Here is a 19,634-nt window from a genome sequence, read left to right on the forward strand (position 1 = left end):
CTCACAAGGTGTCATAGTCATACTTCTCAGAACGTTGCACTTTAATCAGATGTAGGAGTCAGGAAACTACACACACCCTGATCAGAGTACAGACAGGACTGTAAGAGTCTCCAGCGTCATCTGTTTTTTTTTTTTCATGGATCAGAACTCTAAACACTCATCATGACGATTGAGTGAGGAAATTCTTTTTAGATAAAGAGGGAAAAAACTCCTTTGGGTTCTGATTTTCATTCAGATTAGCTAATTATGGTTTCAAAGCTTCACAAGAATTTCAGTGTTGTTTAGATTTCTTCCATCCTACTTCTGGGAAATACATGGGACAACGTGTATACACAGCTCCCCTCAATGTGATTTCCACTTTCAGACTCTGAGCAATGTTTAACTCTGCTTTGTTTACTTGCTGTGAAGGAAGATGACCATCTCGGCACGTTGGCCTCATGTTTGTGACCGAACCCTGCGGTTGCTATATTGGGGTGTGTGCATAGATTCATTCATTTTTACTCTGGAAAAATATGCTCTTTCAACACAACAATGATTTAACACAATGAGGGAATGTCTTTCCGGCCACAGGATAAAACAAAAACAAAAAAAACCCCCACACTTCTTGTCAGTTATTTGGATATTCAGCCACAACATGGGCTTTTTAAAGCTGAAAAGAAGCGGCGGGGTGTGCAGTTTGGGACTTATTTTTTGTGATTGTGCCATGCTGTCAGTCTCAATTCACATTAATGAAGATTACTAAGTCACTGGCTTAAGCTGGAGCTGACACAATACCCGACCTAATAGCTAAGAGTCTCCTGGGGTTAGGCGTCTAAATGGTTGCCCGGTGAGAGACTTTACAGTTTGGGTGGACATATAAAATACAAATTCATGCTGTCATGGTTTGTTTAATCTGTCTGTTGTGTCATTTACTGAGTCACCCCAGTGTAATTAAATCCACGCTCTCTGTGCTTAAGTTGTAGAAGAAAAATGAAAATCTGACAGCTGGTGTCATGGGAGCCTTTTACTTGGCTTTCATGCCGTATTGCAAAGCATCACTGGTAGGATTTTATTCCAGGATCCCATCTCTAAATGACAACACCGGATGGCTCCACACCACAGTCTAAACAGACAGATATAGTAACTGTGACCTTCTGCTCACTATGCAGGTTCTGATATGAGTGAACCTTGATCTCCTTGGATCTTGAAGCTCCAAGTTTTCCTGTTGTGCTTTTCTCATAGGGAAGTCTGCGGGAAGGAAGCCGAAATAAAGGAAATACTCTTGGGACCTAAAACAAACATGAAAAAATCTATTTCAAATTAAGGAAACAAAAGGCGTGGCTCAGGGATGGAGCTCCATGCTGTGAATTAAGAAAACAATCGACTTTGAAAAATGTGACTTTTCAGATGTGTAGTACAGCACAGAAAATGAACAAAATCCAAAACATATGTAATATTTACATTAATATGGAGTTTGCTTGCGGGTTTGTTAGTCTTATGCAAGATTTATACAGGCTTTAATTGCAGTTGCAGCCTTTTGACAGCAGAGGTCACTGTGACCTAACAGAAGTCACAACCCAACCCAGACCAAAGGCAAACCAAGAGACACACGTCAAGTTTTTAATCTTTTTAACGTATCCATATCGTGTTTTTTATTTTCTAGAAGACATATCATTCAGGAAGAAGTCATCAACGCCATGGCTGAGCACTTGTACCTTGAATTCAGTGTACTAGTAACCACTGTTCCCTCAGCTGCGCGCGTGCGCAATTGCGCATTGCTGACACGGTCTCCGCGCACAGAAAATCTGCGCTGCGCACAAAAAAAAAAAAAAAAATCCAACCTAAATTGTAAGTAAAATAAACACGTAACAATTCATTCTGTGCTATTTTTCAGTGTGAGTCAGTGAGTGACCGGTGACTGGCTGCTGCAGCCAATGATGCGATTCACATACGTATTTACCATAGACTGTATATAATGGTATTTACGCAGCTAATCGTCAGGCGTCCTTATGTGCAGCCACCGTTAGATATGAATGAGTAGATAGGACACGCCCCCTTTGAGCTGCGTGCTACGGCGAGGCTAAGCTAGTGGGGGCAAAGTTTCAGTTGATGTAGATGGCGTGGAAACGGAAACAACAAGTATACCGGCTCACTGTGCTGCATACGATTACACACTATGTCGTACAATTGAGACAAGGAAACTTGGAATGACTTTTCATAGGTAAGAATAGTTTTTGGCTCTTTTTTCATTATGAAATCTTGTTGAGAGCTTCCAGTCTATGAGAGCTAACTAGTTAGCAACTAGCAAAACGCTAAGGCGAGCTAGCAGCTTGACAACCAAATACCAGACGATTAATAGTAGCTGTAGTATAGTTGTACAAGCAGTAGTAGTAATACTAAAAGTACAAGCAGCAGTAGTAGTATAAACAGCTGTCAGAGTCGTAGAAATAGTATCAGCATTTGTAATAGTATTACAAGTTGTAGTAGCAGTGCCATTATCAGCAGCAGTAGTTTGTGTACTAGTAGTAGTCACATTGATATTACTACCACCAATACTACCAATAGTAGTTATAAAGCCTAACTCATGTATATCCAGATTACATCTATGTTCTTCCTCCAAACCCATTTTATGATTGGGATTATAGACAATTCTTTAGGACTGCTCTCAAATAATTGAAATGTTACTAAACAAGGTTATACTTATCAAATTAAATAGCTCTGGTCTCCAGTATATTGGTGAATTCGGTTCTTTGTACTTAATTTATTAGCATGATTTCTTTTTAATATGTTGTGTACAGACTTAATTACTTCTCTGTCTACTTTTCTTACTCCATGTAGGTTTCCCAGAGACTATGGGTTGAGGAGGAATTGGAAGTTTGTCGGCTTAGACCTGGTGTCATTCCATCAGTGTTAAACTTCCCGGCTCACCTTGGAAGAGTACGTGCCAGAAAGACCACGACCAAGCAGCCTTGAGATCTTAGGCAGTGTCTCCCTGAGGTGGGTGTCGACGGTGTTCACAGTCAGGTCTGTGGTAATCCCGTCAAAAAACAAAACAGAAAAAAATCTAGATTATAAATCATGTAACCAAAGCACTCTGTGTATAACGCCATAGTATAGGATGTAGTTCAGAAAATGTCAAAGTATAGTATACTTAAGAATAACATAGTATGGCCTGTAGTTCATAGTACAGCATGTTGGCAAGAAAAAAAAAACAAAACATAGATTATTATGTGGTTCAAAAAGCGCAAAATGATAGGATGTTACCTAAAGTTGTCATGTATGATATGTGGTTCAAAAAATGTCATAGTGCAGTATATTGTCAAAATAGTATGTAATTCAAGAAAACATCAGAGTATAATATGTCATCTAAAAAATGCCATAGAATAATAATTTCATTGCACAAGTAAAAGTATAGTAACATAAAACTGTTCGAATTCTTATATGTTGCTAAAAAATAACAAAAAAAAACTAAAACAAAAAAAGTCACAGTAATATGTCAATTAAAAAAGCGTGTTGCCCAACAAACATCATAGTATAGCATGTCGCTCTAAAAACGTCACAGTATAGCCTTTAGTCCACAGCTGTCAGTAGGTGAGGAGCAACACAAAAACAGTCCAAACGCTGGTTTCCAGAGGGTTAGACGAGAATTTATTTGAAAGAGTAAGTTTACAACAACACAACATGTGAGGGGGTTAAAAACAAATGGGTGTTAGTAAAATAAAAATAAATAAACAGAACTAAAAGTGAAATTCATGTTGACATTGATGGGCATTCCAACCAGGAACAAAGTAAAAGATAATCAATACGAAAAAAACCTCTTCCTGTTCACCTCTTCAAGCCCAAAAACACACCGCAGTAGCACCCTAAACTAAAACTACCAATGGGTTCCCTGTTTTCCTTTCTGAACAATTCAAAGGTCCCTCTCTATCTCCCCACACATCCACCAACCACTGGAACACATCTCCAAAGTTCTGCCAGGCCAGCTCAGCTTCCCCTCAGAAGAAGTGCTGCCACCTGCCAGATGAAGGAGCCTTTTGAGAGGCAGCTGGCATCGTGATTGGACTGTACTTTGGTCTGTTCCAATCCAGCTTCAGCTCCAGAGACGGCAGGCGGGACGAGTCAACGGAGGCCGGGTGGACGAAGGCATGCAGCTGAGTACAATCCAGAAAACAACAGAGGAGGAGTGCAGTGGCCCAGGGCCAGAACAAACAGAGTAGCATCGTATGTCTCTTAGAAAACATCATAGTATAGCCTTTGGTATGAAAAAACGGCATCATATACATCGTATATTGTACAAATAACAAGTCAAAGGAAAGAGACATACATTGTAGAATTGTAGTAATTGTGGGTTGACTGATTTACTGATTATCAGTATTTTATTTTTTACTGATTTATGGTAATAAATACATTTAAAAATGGTGCTACTTTGGCTCTGAACCTTTATCTACCTGTGGTCGCTCTGTCTTCTGGAGTGATTTGATTGGTTATACGTAACGAATAAAACTCCTTTAACTTAACATCTGTAAACAAAACAAAAAACATATCAACAAAGTTTTCTGTTAGAGTTTTTGTTCTTCTAAGTTTAACTCAAGAGTTTAAATACTTCAAATGAATATCTGCTCCAGATGTCTCACTAATAATCATTATCAGCCTTAAAAACCCACAAAACACCCCTCTATACTGGACCACACTTAGTACAGTCCGGTTCCCCCTTCTATAAATCTGCTTGGAATCCTCCACTTCCTGTTTGTCAAAGTGGCCTTCTACCTGGACAGGTTTTGTTGGAGCTCATGCAACAAACATTTTGGGTAACTGCACTTTAATATGGATGGATGACACTGAATTAGAGTCTGTTTTAATGAGACTGAGTTAAGATGTGTAGCTCTGTCATTAAATAGGAAATTATTTCTCAGAATTCACAGAGAAAAGTCTGAAATGTTTGCTAGGTTAGCGTCCCACGTGTTCTTTGGCTCAGCTAAAGCTAACTCTCTCCAACTTCTGGATCTCTTGAGTTGCTTGTTGTTAAAATATCTTGCTGTAGGTGCTGAAGCTCAGAAAGTCTGAGATGTTTGTTCAAAATAAGCTCATTGTCAAGTCTTATCTGAACTGTCCTCTTTTGTTTGAACTTTCCCTAAACTTAGGAGTTAATGACAGAGCAGCACATCCAGACTCAGTCTCATTTATCTAGAGATTAAACTTGTGTCATTCATTGATGTTAAAGTGCAGTTTTTCAAATGTTTGTTGCACATGCTCCCAACCAAACCAGTCCAGGTGGAAGACGTTGTGAAGAGAAAGCTCCAGAGGATAAATATCACACATTTACGTTGGAAATAAATGTCCTTTAATTAGACATTGTCATGCAAAAGTTGGATTTCCCTTTAATGGTGTTCAAATCTTTGTTGAGTGCTTTGTTGATGTTGGTTTCTAAATGTTTTTTGACACTCGGCCCCAAAGATTAAAACCTTCTACGGCTCACAAGCTGCAACAATTCACACATTATCAACTATCTTTCTGACTAAACTAAGATAAAAAGTGAAAAACTGCCTGATTCCTGCATCATGAATGTAAATCTTTTTGGTTTTTATGACAGTAAACTGAATATATTTGGGTTTGACAGTTTATAAACCAAAACAAGAAATGAATTACTGGAGAAAACAATCAACAGATTAATGGACAAAGAAAATGTGTTTTCCAACATATATGGCTGAATTACTCCAACATTACAAGATACATACAATTTGAATTCAATCTTATTTATATAACGCCAATTACAGGTCAAATTGTCTCAAGACACTTTATATTTTTTGTCATATTTAAAATATGACAAAGTAAGAAATTTAAACCTCTTGACTAATCCAATTTATTATTTGGTTTTTAAGAGACTAATCGACAACTAAAATAACTTTCTCCACTAAAACTAATAAACATGAGGTCAAATAGAAGGAACAGTTTTAAATACTGCAGTCCCACGATGACAAGAATAAAGTTTGTCAACAAAAACTAAATCTGCTGATGGATTCCATTAAAGTCCTAATAAATGATAATAAAGTGTGATACTAAAGGTTTGTGGTGCTAAAAATCTCCAAGTAAAGATATGAAGTTGAACATGTGGATGGAGGTTGATAAAAGTTGACCTCCCTTCATTTCTCTGGAGCGACTCCATGGATTTTATGGATGGTGGTTAAAGACCTGCTCTTCTAGTGGTCTTCCTTCTAGTCGCTGTAAAAAGTCACTCCATCCTGGCCGACTTCAACACCTCTTCATGACAACTTGTTCTGCCTCTGACCTGGTGGAAACTCCAGAAACTCGGGAAAACCCGTGGAGACTCGAAGAACTCGTGGAGACTCGAAGAACTCGTCGGGCGGGGGAAGGTGTGGTGGATGGTGGGGGGTAGAGGGGGGAGGCCGCCACCCACCTCCCCGCCTACTCTCCGCCCTGACTCCACCCAGACTCCACCTTGGCTCTGCCCATGTGGTCACTTCAGGAACTACGATGCCAAAGGGACGACGAAATTATTTCTTTTTATCTGATCTGTAGCTCAGTGAGTTAAGGATTTGCCTATGGAGCTGCAGGTCGCTGGTTCAAGACCAGACACTTCTTAAATTTTCTCAAAATTCTGACAAAGACAAAGAAAGACAAAGGCCTGTGGCGGGTCTTGAACCTGCGACCTTCCACTTGGTAGTCCTCTTCTTATCCTCCTGAGCTACTTGCTCAGATACTAATTCTTCTTTTTTTTGCACATTTATCATCTATTTTTCATCGTTTTCGAGTTTTTTTTTAACTCGAGTCTCGACTCGACCGTTTTTCTCAGGAGGTTGGACTTCAGCCTTTGTGCTGGAGGGTGGAACCCTCAGTTCCAAGACTTTCCAAAGCCTCCACACCTCCCGAGTCCTCAGGACCTGAGCTTTCACACAGTCTGAGGGCTGAAATTTTCTAAGTCCCACAGTAGTTCTCTGTTAGATTTAACTTTCAGACAGTCCAAGGACTGATATCTTCCAAGTTCCTGAGTAGTTCTCTGTTAGTTTGAACCTTCAGACAGTCTGAGGACTGAACTTTTCTAAGTCCCACAGTAGTTCTCTGGTAGATTTAACTTTCAGACAGTCCAAGGACTGAAATCTTCCAAGTTCCTGAGTAGTTCTCTGTTAGTTTGAACCTTTCGACAGTCTGAGGACTGAAAACCTAGAAGTTCTTGAGCAGTTCTCTGTTACTTTGAACCTTCAGACAGTCTGAGGACTGAAGTTTTAAAAGTTTCTCAGTACTTCTCTGTTAGTTTGAACCTTCAGACAGTCTGAGCACCGAAATTTTAAAAGTTTCTCTGTACTCCTCTGTTAGTTTGAACTTTCTGGTTAACAGAAGCCTTAAAACTTGTGACCATGAGTCTTGATTTCACATTTAGACCATCCATCTGAGTTCTTCTCAGACCTTCACCTGTGGTTTTTTTTAGGAATCCTTAACAAACTTTGATTCTCTTCACTGAACAGTAAACTTTGTGGAGATCAGAAGGTAACATTAGTTTGATTGATGCCTTCAACCTCTAGTAGACTTTATCTGGAAATCAGTTTTCTGAAATGAGTTCTTAGTAAATCTGTCCACAATCAAACCAAGAACACAGAAAGAGGAAATGTTTGAAGAAACAACTTGATGTTTTCATTTCAGACTAGAAAACACTTTATCTGTTTTTGCTCTTTTGATCATTTTATTGTTTCTTCTGTTTAATTTGATCTTCTAAAGTTTAACTAGTGCCCTTTCAAAGGTTTTATCTTTAGTTTGATTCTTCTTAAATGTTTAGTTTTGCTCTTTTGTCACCTTTTATTCTGTTCTAATGTCTGATCTGATTTGGAAATGTTTTGTGTTTTTAATGTTTGTTGTTTTTTCAAATGTTTTATCGGCTTGTTTGAAAAATTTCCTTTTCTTTCCCAATGTTTAATTTTTCGATTAAATCTTCTTTAAGGTTTTTCTTTTTAAATGTTTTACCATCTTTTTATGTTTATTTCTCTTTTTTAATGCTTCATTGTATTTTCTGCTTAATTCCTATTTAAAGTTTTATTGTCTTTAAGATTTAATTTTCTAATTAAACATTTAATTTTTTAATTAAATGTTTTGACTTTTAAAGGTTTAATAATCTAATTAAATGTTTTGTATTTTTCTAAATGTGTAATATTCTTGTTTAATTGTATTTTTTTAATGTTTAATTATCTAAAATATTTCATCTTTTATGTTTAATATTTTTGTTTTAAAAATTTTGTTTAATTTCATAATTACATGCTTTGTATCTTCTGTTTAATTATCTAATTAAATATTTTGTCTAATATAATTTAATTGTATTCAATGTTTAATTTTCTTTTTGAAAGTTTTATTATATTAAATGTTTATTCCTTTGATTTAATTGCTTTTTTACTGTAGTTTATTTCTTTAATCTTTGTTTCTGTCAAGATTTTAACCCCAACCTTAAAAATGAAACAAACCCTTAAATCACAATGAAAACACTTCTGTTGTCACAATCACGAGTTAGTCAATTATTTAGTTGGTTTATCAATTCAGCTTTATTTGTTTAGCACCTTTCACACAGATTACAAAACTAAACAAGCAAAGAGAAAAAACTATGCTAAAACTATGAGTAAAACTCAAAAACAAACAAACAAAAAAAAGAATTAACATGGTAATAAAATATGTTGTGTCCAGGGGATGGAGGGAGTTTATTGAAGTCTTCTTGGGCTCACATGGTAAATCATTTAAAATATAAACTTGATATTCAGTCTAAGGAAACTGCAGAGCGACAGAAGAACCAACAATATCTCCTGTTTTCTCCTTTAATGAGTCGACTCTTCTTGTGCTTTCAGACCAAAGAACTACAGACTCTTCACAACCTGCTCAAACTCTTGGTACAGGACCTCACCACACGGGTCAAGAAGGTTTCCGTCTCATTTCTACTCTGAAGCTCAACTTCTCCTGCTCAAACTGCTGACAAATGTTTCTGCTGCTCTAATGTCTGGTCTCCAGAACTTCCTAAAAACTCTCAAAGTATCTCCTGCTGCAGGTTGCTTTGTAGAACTGTTCCAGAAAACCTCACTAAACCACATGGACGGGCCTCAAGATAGTCGTCCAAATGAAACCGTACAAAAACCAAACTAGCACAACCCAAATGCTAAAGTCTCCTGCAGCCTACCAGAGAACCTCTTTAAACAGAGAATCAGGACAGGAACTCTTACCTTCTGGACAACCAACCTTGGTTCACAAACAAGAACACAGAATTTGTCTGACCAAAAACCTCTAAAGACTCACTACAGCCAAGATAAAGACACAACTCAGCTGCACCAAATCCACTAATCACTGCACACATTAGCACTATGTGCTAACTGTGGCTAAAGAACCTCATTTACCAAGACAACTACCCAGTACAAAGCCCTAAAACAGACCAAGAAACACATTAAAGTCTATTTTACTGCTGGAAGCTGCAAGCCAACGCCTAAAGAACAGACTAAAGCAACGGAGCCAAACCCGGTTCTGTGGTGAAGAGAAGCAGAGGAAATGTTTGTCTGCAGCCACATAAAGCAGGAAGACACTGAGCTGCTCAGGTGTTCCTGATAATACCAAGCAGCCACCTGGACAGCCAATAGGAACACAGCTTACTGGAAGTCCAGAGGGCTGGCTTAGTGAAGGAAATTTAGTTTAAAGTTGAAGCAGAAAGTTAATAAAGAAAGTTGAAAACCACCTTCTGATACCTGAAATCTCTGAGTTTTCACACAAAGAACACCTGAACATGTCAAACTGGCTTCATAGTAGAACCATCATTGTAAAAACGTCATAGTATGGTGTGTTGCTCAAAAAACATTAGGACCCGGCTGTCAGGGGACAAACATGTAAGAAACATGAGAACAGAGAGAACCCAACCAGTAGATCACAGTTTATCATCCCCCAGTCATCTCCTGAAGTCCATATGGTGAGAGACATCAGTATCTGGTTGGTTATTTACCAGAGGATGCTTATAATCATGCTGATGTGGTCTGTACTCTACAGTATTTTAGTGACTCAATAAATGCCTAAGTTGTTTTTTTTTTTAATGCTTTTCAGTTTTTAATGAACATTTAACAGCCTATATGTAATCAATAAATGGCCTTTGCCTATCTTAAGAAAAATTCACTCAGAACTCTGATATGTTAACAGTACTAAATAAATCAATAAATACATGCATACACACACAAAAATAAGTTAACCCTCTAAGCGCCAAAGTCGCAATATTGCGACAAGCAACATTGCTGAACATAACAAGCTATAGCTGCAAATATGGTGCCTCATGTAGTTACTACTTTACACCAGGAGATGGCGGACATCTGGAACTTCAATCTGAGCATCATTTGTGGGCGTGTTTTCATTCAAAGTTTTGGAGTTTATAGAGTTTGAAAACCGCCTCCCGGTCGAGGAGACGAGGGTCGCAGTCGGAGCGCAGCAGCGCGCACGACAGCGCGAGAAAACTGACCATTCTGAGAGGTTTGTTCACTGTTGACAAAGTACTTCGTCAAGTAATGGCTGACTATGATTCTGAAGAGGAATATTCACCCTCTGATGAAGACGTTCAGTCGTCCAGTGAGACAGAAAGTAACGCTGCGTCTGTGCGTAAAAGCAGCGAGTCCGTGCGCCATGAAAGTCCACAAGCAGCACATACTGGAGCCGATGCTTTGCTTCACCGTGTCCAGGGTGGCGTGGTGGGTGTAGCAGTGGTGGTCAAAACACCGCTAATAGTGAGGTGGGTAGCGGGGATGCAAAAAACCGCGGAAATAGCGGCAGACGCGGGAGAAAATGCACTGATAATAGCGGCGGAGGCCGCAGTGGCGTTCATGACCCCGCCGTAAATGACGATCATGATGGCTGGGTTTGCTTGAGAGATGAGGAACAGTGTCACAAGTGGATCAGACATTTAGATGAGCCTGCTGGGTATCGTGGAGAAAGGAATCTGACAAATTCTGACCCAAGCAATGCCATCTTGATCGATAAACATCTGTAAAAGTTATGTAATCCATATGTCCGCCGCCTGGTGACGTCATGATATGCAAATTAGATGAGTGAACTTACTCCCATCACAAACTTTGGATCATACTGATGATTTTACTCATTTACAGTATGCCTTTATCTCTAATCATTTTCAAGTTACAACCTTTTGAAAAAGTGATATCAAAACTGAATATTTTATTGAAAAAACTGTGGCGCCTAAAGGGTTAATACATTAACTGTGTTAAGATAAGATTCAGATTTTTAAAAAGTTGTTTATGTTTTTGCAGAATCCAGTATTGCTCACTGGTTGGTCATTACATTTTGTTAGTTTGATTTCACTGTTTAAAATGATGCCACCTCTTTTCAGACAGAACCTGTGATAATAAAACAATACAAAATTTTTATTTCCGTGTTAATAAAGCACTTAAAGCTTTAAGTATGGCTAAAGGCTTTTTTCAAAATTAAATATATCACTCCTTAGGTGGTAGTGGCCCCAAGTTCAGTAAAGTTGGAAAGATATTCACAGATTCAGACTTCCAGCATCAATAACTCATTAGATATAGGTTGTCAAAACATAAACGGTGCCTCTTTCCCATTGTTGCAAGGCAGACAATGTGCTACAAGCCCAGTTTTATCAAAAGTAGCTGTCTTTCAAGCTACAGGAATAACATTGGTGTCTATGCAGTGAACAGGGTCCGTCTGCAATTTGCAAAACCGCTGCAACAGTAGAGAGACAAATATTCAATAACTTCACTCTTATACATTGTAGTGTCACTAAAATCACTGCAGCCTTCAACTGGCTCCTGTTGACAAAGTGTTTTAACAGAAATGTAAATGCTGTAATTTGATTCTTTTAATGAACCATGTAACTTGAATGGATGCGATGCTGGTGTGACCACAGTGCACATGTCTGAAAAATTAGAGGGAACATTGCTAGTAACTCAGCCTCTGCCAGGTTTTCATACTTAAGCTTAATTAGCCAATCTAGTCAATTTGCAGGGTGTGGCTTTCTGTATTCAGAATTCTCTTTTTTTCTTTTTCTGTAGCAGCAGAAAATATCATAACTCAATCAGCTCTGCATGTTAATGTCATGTTTGTGACCAAACCCTGTGATTGCTGTATTGTGGTGTGTGTACACAGGACAGTCATTCCTACTTTAGAAGAGTATTTTCTCTCAACAATGATTCAGCCTGATGTCAGAAATTCTCTACGGTCACAGGATTCACCAAATACTACCTATTGTCTGTCTGGCTGAATCACTCCATTGTGTAGCACAGAGTAGTTTTACAGTGTTTTCAGCCAAGTCATAGGTGAGCTGGTGTGCTGAGCTGCAGTAAATGGGAGAGGTGGGTGGAGAGAGAGACAAGGACATCATAGATCGGCACATTCTAGAGGTGTGTGTGTGTGTGCGTGCGCATGTGTGTGTGTGCGTGTGTTGTGTGTGAATAAAAAATAAACACATTGTAAAGCATTTTGTTTGTCTGTAGTTAAAAGATGCTAATTAAGTGTAGACCTATTTACCAGATTATTTTACCAATGATTTGAGAGGGACTTTAAGCCCAAAAGTCACATTTTAAATGAAAACCAAGTCCTAAAATAATTAACCAAGTGAAAAAATATCTGCCACAGTTTATCTGAAGTTATTATGAGGCTTCATTACTTTGATATAATCAAAGCACATAGTTGTTCAGTTCATTACAAAAATCAGCACCGGATGAATTCTCAGTTTTCAACACTGGACATGAGAGCACACCACCAACCACAACACACACCAATGTACATCCTCTAAAGGAAATTGCTGCAGGACATTTGGACATTTTCCGATTTATCCGGTTATCTTCCTTCTCTCACTACTCTATTTATCTTTTCATAACTGAGCATTAAAGTAATAATGAAAGACTGTGTAAAATATCATGCTGCAAACTACCCTTATTCTTGGAGGGTTTTCTCCTATTTCTCACATGACACTATAAGCTCGGAAATTTAAAGTTACGTGACCCCTGTGTATTTTTTTTATCATCTGAACTCCATTAAGGACAAAAATAAACAACAGTATGTCTCTGTGATTTTCTTGCTCTTCCATAACCGCACTTCAACAAAATAGAATAGAAATTTGTATCTATAGTGTGTGGATTACAGAATATTAAAGATTTTAGACAAAACTGACAGAAGGATGGGCCTAAGAGTAAAAAGGACAATTAAAAATCTATTTGTTATTTCAGCACCACAGACAGTAACATGAATTTATCAATACACTGCTACTGACATGTCAGGGCCGTAGATTATAACTTGTACAAACCTCCATCATCTGTTACCAGATGATGGGGCACCATTGAATCAGGTAGACTACACAAACATATTCAACTGAACAAATCTTCTGCACCTTCACTCTCTCAGTTGTAGGGGACTGATAGGTGGGGAATAAGGGGATGCATTTTGGTTGTTTTACTCAGAAGAGGAATGTCATGTTAGGGATGTTTGGAGGAGACTCTGATACTGTTTATTCAGAATCCAAGGCAACACAGACCAACATTCTGCAGTGATATCTGGTTTCTGCTTAGCGAGATCATAATTGTATTGTTTCGATTTGACCCACAGCACGCTCCAGGCTCTGTAAGAGCTATTTGACCAGAGACACTGGATGGAGTATTGCATCAGATGACCTGATTTCCACAGTCACCGAATCTAAACCTCAGCGTAGGTGGAAAGGACCCAGGTGACGACTCCATGAAGCTGGTTGAGTGAATGAAAAGTGTGCAAAGTCGATATCACAGCAAATACAGGATATTTTGAAGAATTTAGAGAAGAATCAGTTTATATTAGTTCATAGTTTAGCCATTAGATGATGTTGGAAACAACAGCTTAGAAATAAAAAATGATTAGGTGTGTCTAAACCTTTGGCAGCAGCTGTACCTGGAATTTACCTGAAAGCCTTCTAAGCAATTGTAATCTGTTTGTTATGAAATTCACTCTTTGTATTTTCCAGGACATAGTTACCATTTTTAGCTGCTGTGGAAGGACATACACAAAACTATGTACGGAAAAAGCAAACTATGGACGACACTGACCTGCATTTTTCTGGGGACTCAGGCAAACTTTGTAATACATTGTCGTATAGAAGGAGAACTTTTTGCATCATGTATGTAACTCAAACTGTTGCATGTAAGCTGCTAAACATGACCCCTTTGGATGCAGGTATGGGCCCTGAAATATTGCTTTAAAACAGGCTTGATAATGTGCAACCCTCTGCTTTGAAGAGTTGGTTTGTGCAAAAGTGAAGAAGTGCAAAGATGTCTTTATTCTCATGGTTTAAACGCAATGATCCTATTTCACACATTCTACTGTGCTATGCTACTGTGATGGTGTATGTTTGCCATGTTAAAGCTGCCAGTTATAGTTGTTATGGAAATGTGTAGTTGTGTTATTTGACCTGACAGAAACAGAGTCCATACTGCAGCACACCAGAAGATGGCAGTGTTTGAGCAGGAAACAGATGACCTTAAATACAAATTCATATCAATCATAAACATTTAAAGAACTACAATGACTAATAATGTTTATTTAAAAATATTAGGCTTGAAGTCACGGGCTACAAAACATTTATAAAGAATCAGGAGGAGGTTAGTTACATAAAAATCATGTGAATCAGTGACAGCATTTAAGGTGGAGGAGATTGAGAAAAAAATATTTTTGTTTTAGCTTTAAATGCTTTTTGATAGTTTTCTGTGTCAGTTTGAGTTAAAACATTTTACCAAAGACTTCAGGTCAACGTTGGTATAACGTAACTCTGCTGCAATGAAATGTCATCAAATGATCTGGAAATTACGCATCAAGATGTGGAGTAGTTTCTTTCTTTGGACTGCTCTGAATTCAGCCTCTTTTCATCCTTTTTTTGGTTGTTTTTTTCATTATCAAAGCCCATTTCAAATACATCATTCGTGGAAATTCTGTCTGCTCGAACTACACTTTAAATTTGTCAGTGCGTTTGGAAACTCCTGAGTGAGTCCTTTAATTAAGGACAATAGTCTGCAGCCAAACCGAATGAGGTCAAAGATTAGGCTCTGGGTCGGAGTGATAAATTAAACATCGGATCCTAAATTATGAATTTCCTTTGAGGGCGGCGGAGCTTCTGTATCTTTAATGGTGAGGAGAGAGATGGGAGAGGCTGCGCGCTCATGGCTCCTTTTCTCGCTCCGCAGCGGCGGGAGCGCGCAGTGGATCCCACATTCGCTGAGGAGGAAAAAAGCGCCGTCGGACTGCAACAGCGACTCACCGGGAAAATGTTCCCTCCACCGTCCTTCATCAGCGCTGTCCAGGTCTGCAAAAAGCATGTGAACGGATCTGCAACGGATGAGGACTCGAGTTTTTCCGGCCATTAAACTTGTTTCTGCGGGATTGTAAACTCCGGGAGTGATTTATAACACACAGGAATTGAAGTTAACATTGGACAGGTAAGATGATTTAGTAGTTAATGAGGCAGTTTACTGTAAATAAAAGATGCAAAATGCAAACCTTGAGCAGCACCCAGATAAAAGATAAGATGGAAGAAATCGCCCTGTTGATCAATTACAACTCAGATCAATCACAAGGGCATTTGCGGCTGAGTGCAAAAAGCCATAATGATGTGCAGATTGAAAGGCCTAATGGAAATATCTAACTCTTGCTTTAAGTAAAACCTTTTGATTAGCTGCAGGGGGAAGAAAGTGTTTCAACACCATAGACAGCGCCAGTTTGTCTGGACGCGCTCAGAACAGGAGACCATCTGACCCTGATACATCCAACATAGGTTCATATATGCTTTTGTTAAACCACGGCTGTCCAAAGCTCCACTGAAGTGTGCAAAAACAGACTTTGCTCTAATGTTTTCAGTCAGATGCATAACTGCAGCAGAAACATCTGTAATGTCCACTTGTCTCTTTGTTTTTATGAGTTTGTAATGCATTTTGAATTGTGTTAAAGAGCTCTGATAGCCTTTTTAAAACCACTCAGTGAAACACATTTGAATATATGTGAGATGTAAAAGCAACCACAGTGCATTTTCAGGGTCATAAGGGACTTAATGGATGTTGTATTAATGTCTGATAAAAATCTTTGTCTAATATCTGCTAATTGGTGCTTGCAGGTGCAGAAAATGGCACAAAGGCTCCTCCAGCTCCTTGCCTTGTGGACTGTTGTGATTGACGTAGTGCGGTGCTGTCCAGAGCTCTGCAGCTGCCAGGACAAATTTGCTCACCAGTTTGTTGACTGCACTTATAAAGAGCTCCTGGTGGTACCTGTTGGTCTCCCGTCCAATGTCACCACTGTGAACCTTTCTGCCAATAAGATCAAATTGCTGAAAAGCAAAAGCTTCGTCAACATCACTCAGGTCTCCTCTCTCTGGCTGGCCCACAATGAGATAGTCACCATAGAGACGGACACCTTGGTCCCACTGATTCAGCTCCGCAACCTGGACGTCAGCTACAACAAAATTGTGAACTTTCCGTGGGAAGATCTGCACAACCTCACAGGCCTGCAGCTTCTGAAAATGAACAACAACGAGATGGTGAACCTTCCGAAGGACGCCTTCACCACCCTCAAAGACCTGAGGTCGCTTCGCATTAACAACAACAAGTTTACCACCATTGTGGAAGGCACCCTCAGCCCTCTCACCTCCATGTCCCACCTGCAGATTTTTGACAACCCCTTTACTTGCTCCTGCAACGTGGAGTGGCTGAGGGATTGGATCGCAACCACTAAAATTTCTGTTCCGCAGCCAAATTTAATAGTATGTGAGGCCCCTGAACATCTGCAGGGTGTGATGGTCACAAAGATTCCCAAACTGGATTGTGAGGCCCCTACTGTTACTATCACATACCAGCCAAACCTAGAGAACACTGACCTCTACGAGGGTCTCATGGTCATTTTAGACTGTGAGACAAAAGGCAGCCCCAAGCCACAGGTCAGCTGGGAGGTGATTGCAGGGAATCAGAATTATCTGTTCCCTTTGCCCTCCACTGGAGAAATAAATGATTTGCCAATTAATGACAAAACAACCAATAATAGATTCTTTGTTTTTTCAAATGGCACTCTCATCATCCCCAGAATGAGCAAAAAGGAGGATGGAAATTACAGCTGCTCTGCGGTGAATGATTTAGGGAAGGCAGAGAGCAGTGTTAAAGTGGCTCTAACAGGCACTCAGAAACAGGGCAGCAACTCCATCGTCGACTCCACCGTGGATAAGATCCGTCCATCCAGTAAAAAGCCTACAGACTCCAAGACATCCAAAAACAATGTGATCAACTGGACTAAGTCGGAAGAAAAGACAAAAGGCAGTCCTGAGGGTTCAACAGACAAAAATGAGGGCACGGAGCAAGCCGGTGGAGCTTCTAAGGGCCCCACGTTTGCAAGCAAGTGCGGCGTGAGAGACAGCAGTGAATACATCTCCAACCATGCCTTCAACATGAGCTTAGAGGACCTGAAGCAGTACACCTTTGATTTTGGCGTGATTGCATTAGAGGTGTCAGAGACGGAGGCCAAAGTGCAGCTAAATCCGCTGCAGCTTCCCAGCAGCAAATCCAACCTTCATCTCAGTCAAAGTGACAACCAGGAGGAGACGGTGAATAAAGAACCAGTGGGTCTGTACCAGTCCTCATCCAGCAAGACCACCCTGGACATGCTCTACCTCTGTGTAAATACAGGAAATGGACACTCCATGGTTCAGTGGTCCAACATAGAGGAAGGGGTTAATGCCTACCGCTTCCACGGTTTACAGCCTGGCACCAATTACACACTTTGTCTCACCTATGGGGGGCAGGACTGCCAAGTCCAAGTGGTCTTCACCACTAGGAAGAAGATCCCCTCCCTGCTTATCATCGTGGTTGTCAGCATCTTCCTATTGGGTCTGGCCACCGTTCCCTTACTGGGAGCCACATGCTGCCATTTATTATACAAATACCAAGGGAAGACCTACAAGCTGATCATGAAGGCTCAGAATCCGGATCAGATGGAGAAACAAATGACGAGAGATTTCGATCCCAGGGCGTCTTTCGTGGAGTCCGAGAAAACCTTCAACCCCAGCGAGCTGGGCGAGGGGGAGGAGGGGGAGGGAGAGGGCGAGGGAGAGGAAGGAGACGGAGAGGGAGAGGCTGAGGGGAGCGTGGTGACCGAGTCTATCCCGGGATCCTCGTCCAAAACCAACCAGGAGGAGTTCGAGGTGGGCTCGGAGTACAGTGACAGATTACCGCTGGGCGCAGAGGCCGTCAACATCTCGGAGGAAATCAACGGCAACTACAAGCAGCCGAGCCGCTGAGCTGCGCTGGTGTCTGCGGGTATATTGTAAAATATTTTACTTTTTAAGTAGCCTACAGTAAAGCAGGTAACTCACACATCATTACTACGCGTGAAAAATCGATGGCGGCGTTTGATTATTGAAAAAAAAAGGTGGCTCATTAATTTCCTTTTTACCTCAGAAAGCACTCCTACAATCACCGAGATTGTGAATTGATTCATGTGACATTTGTCGTCTACTGTAAGGTTAAAATCAGTAACAACGTTTACAATGCAAGCACAGATTTACGCAGTTTACCAAAACCTCAAAACCAACAGGTTTTCAGCACAACGTTCCCTTTCTGAAGGACGGACACAGACGCGCAAATTATGCAAACAGCGAGGCGCGGAGAGTTGTGCGTAATTGAAGGCATTGCGTTATATTTTTAATTTTAGGAGCACCAAAACAAGCCAAAAAAAGTGCCATATCTTTAAAAAAAAAAAAAAAAAAAAAAAAAGCCATTTCAAACAAATTGACATCAGGGACCAGTTTCTCTTTCTAAGCTGTCTGCTCGAGGCTGTGGAAGAATTAACATCCACTCAGGTGTCGGCACTCTGGCTCCACGAAACTAGTCACAGATTGGGATTCAAATAATTACTATTTGATGAAATGATACGAGCTGCAGATATTTGGATCCATCTTGGTGCTGTTGCGCACAGAGCAGCGCCTCGCTCGCTGTCCTGGATGTCCAAAAAAAAGGGAAATTGAGCGTTTGGCTGTGTTTTGCTTGACGGGAAAACCCGGATAATTTAACCAACAAAATGTTGTTTCACGTGATGTAAGGCTTTAAAAATAATGTGCGACTTTAACCTCTTAATCAACGGGTGCTTGCTGTACTCTCGCTTTTTACAATGAACGTGTCCATGGCATGTCACACGTATTTCCTTGTGTGGTTTTTCTTAGTGTAGTCTATAGGACTGTAGATGTGACTGTCTACCTGTGATGTAAAGCCATGTGAGTTGAAATTATTCTTTTTTTTTACCACGGTAAATTTCAACGAAGCCTCAACAAAAAAGGCGCAGCGTGCGTCCTGCGGCTTCACTGTCTTGTACTTTCGATGCATATAGTGACTTTTTGTGAACCATGTTGTAAAACAAAAAAAACCCAGTGCTCTTTCAAGATTTTTTGATATAATTTTATGTAAGTGGAATTAATAAAATATGTAAAACTGTACAGATTGTTGGATTTGTCTGGATTTAACTGATCCGTTTCAGAAGAAATGGAGAAATCAACTGTTATTTTCTGAATTCTTCTGAAGAAAAAAATACAATTCAACGGTTCAGGTAATGAAATAGATTTTAAAAAATCAGTTCAGTATTTCTTACTCCTTTTTTATGGGTTTTTACTTCTCTTTTTGTTG

The 19,634-nt window shown here is 39.8% G+C and overlaps 1 protein-coding gene across 1 annotated transcript; it reads left to right on the forward strand.

Annotated features, from left to right (window-relative positions):
• Positions 1–15,110: 15,110 nt before the first annotated feature.
• On the forward strand, positions 15,111–19,447 carry islr2 (immunoglobulin superfamily containing leucine-rich repeat 2). Its single transcript, XM_023298040.3, has 2 exons — positions 15,111–15,419; positions 16,091–19,447. Exon 2 carries the CDS (start codon positions 16,100–16,102, stop codon positions 18,254–18,256), a length of 2,157 nt encoding a protein of 718 aa, XP_023153808.2. The 5' UTR covers positions 15,111–15,419; positions 16,091–16,099; the 3' UTR covers positions 18,257–19,447.
• Positions 19,448–19,634: the final 187 nt, after the last annotated feature.

This window comes from Amphiprion ocellaris, chromosome 3, assembly GCF_022539595.1.
Source record: "Amphiprion ocellaris isolate individual 3 ecotype Okinawa chromosome 3, ASM2253959v1, whole genome shotgun sequence".
Taxonomy (NCBI): domain Eukaryota; kingdom Metazoa; phylum Chordata; class Actinopteri; family Pomacentridae; genus Amphiprion; species Amphiprion ocellaris.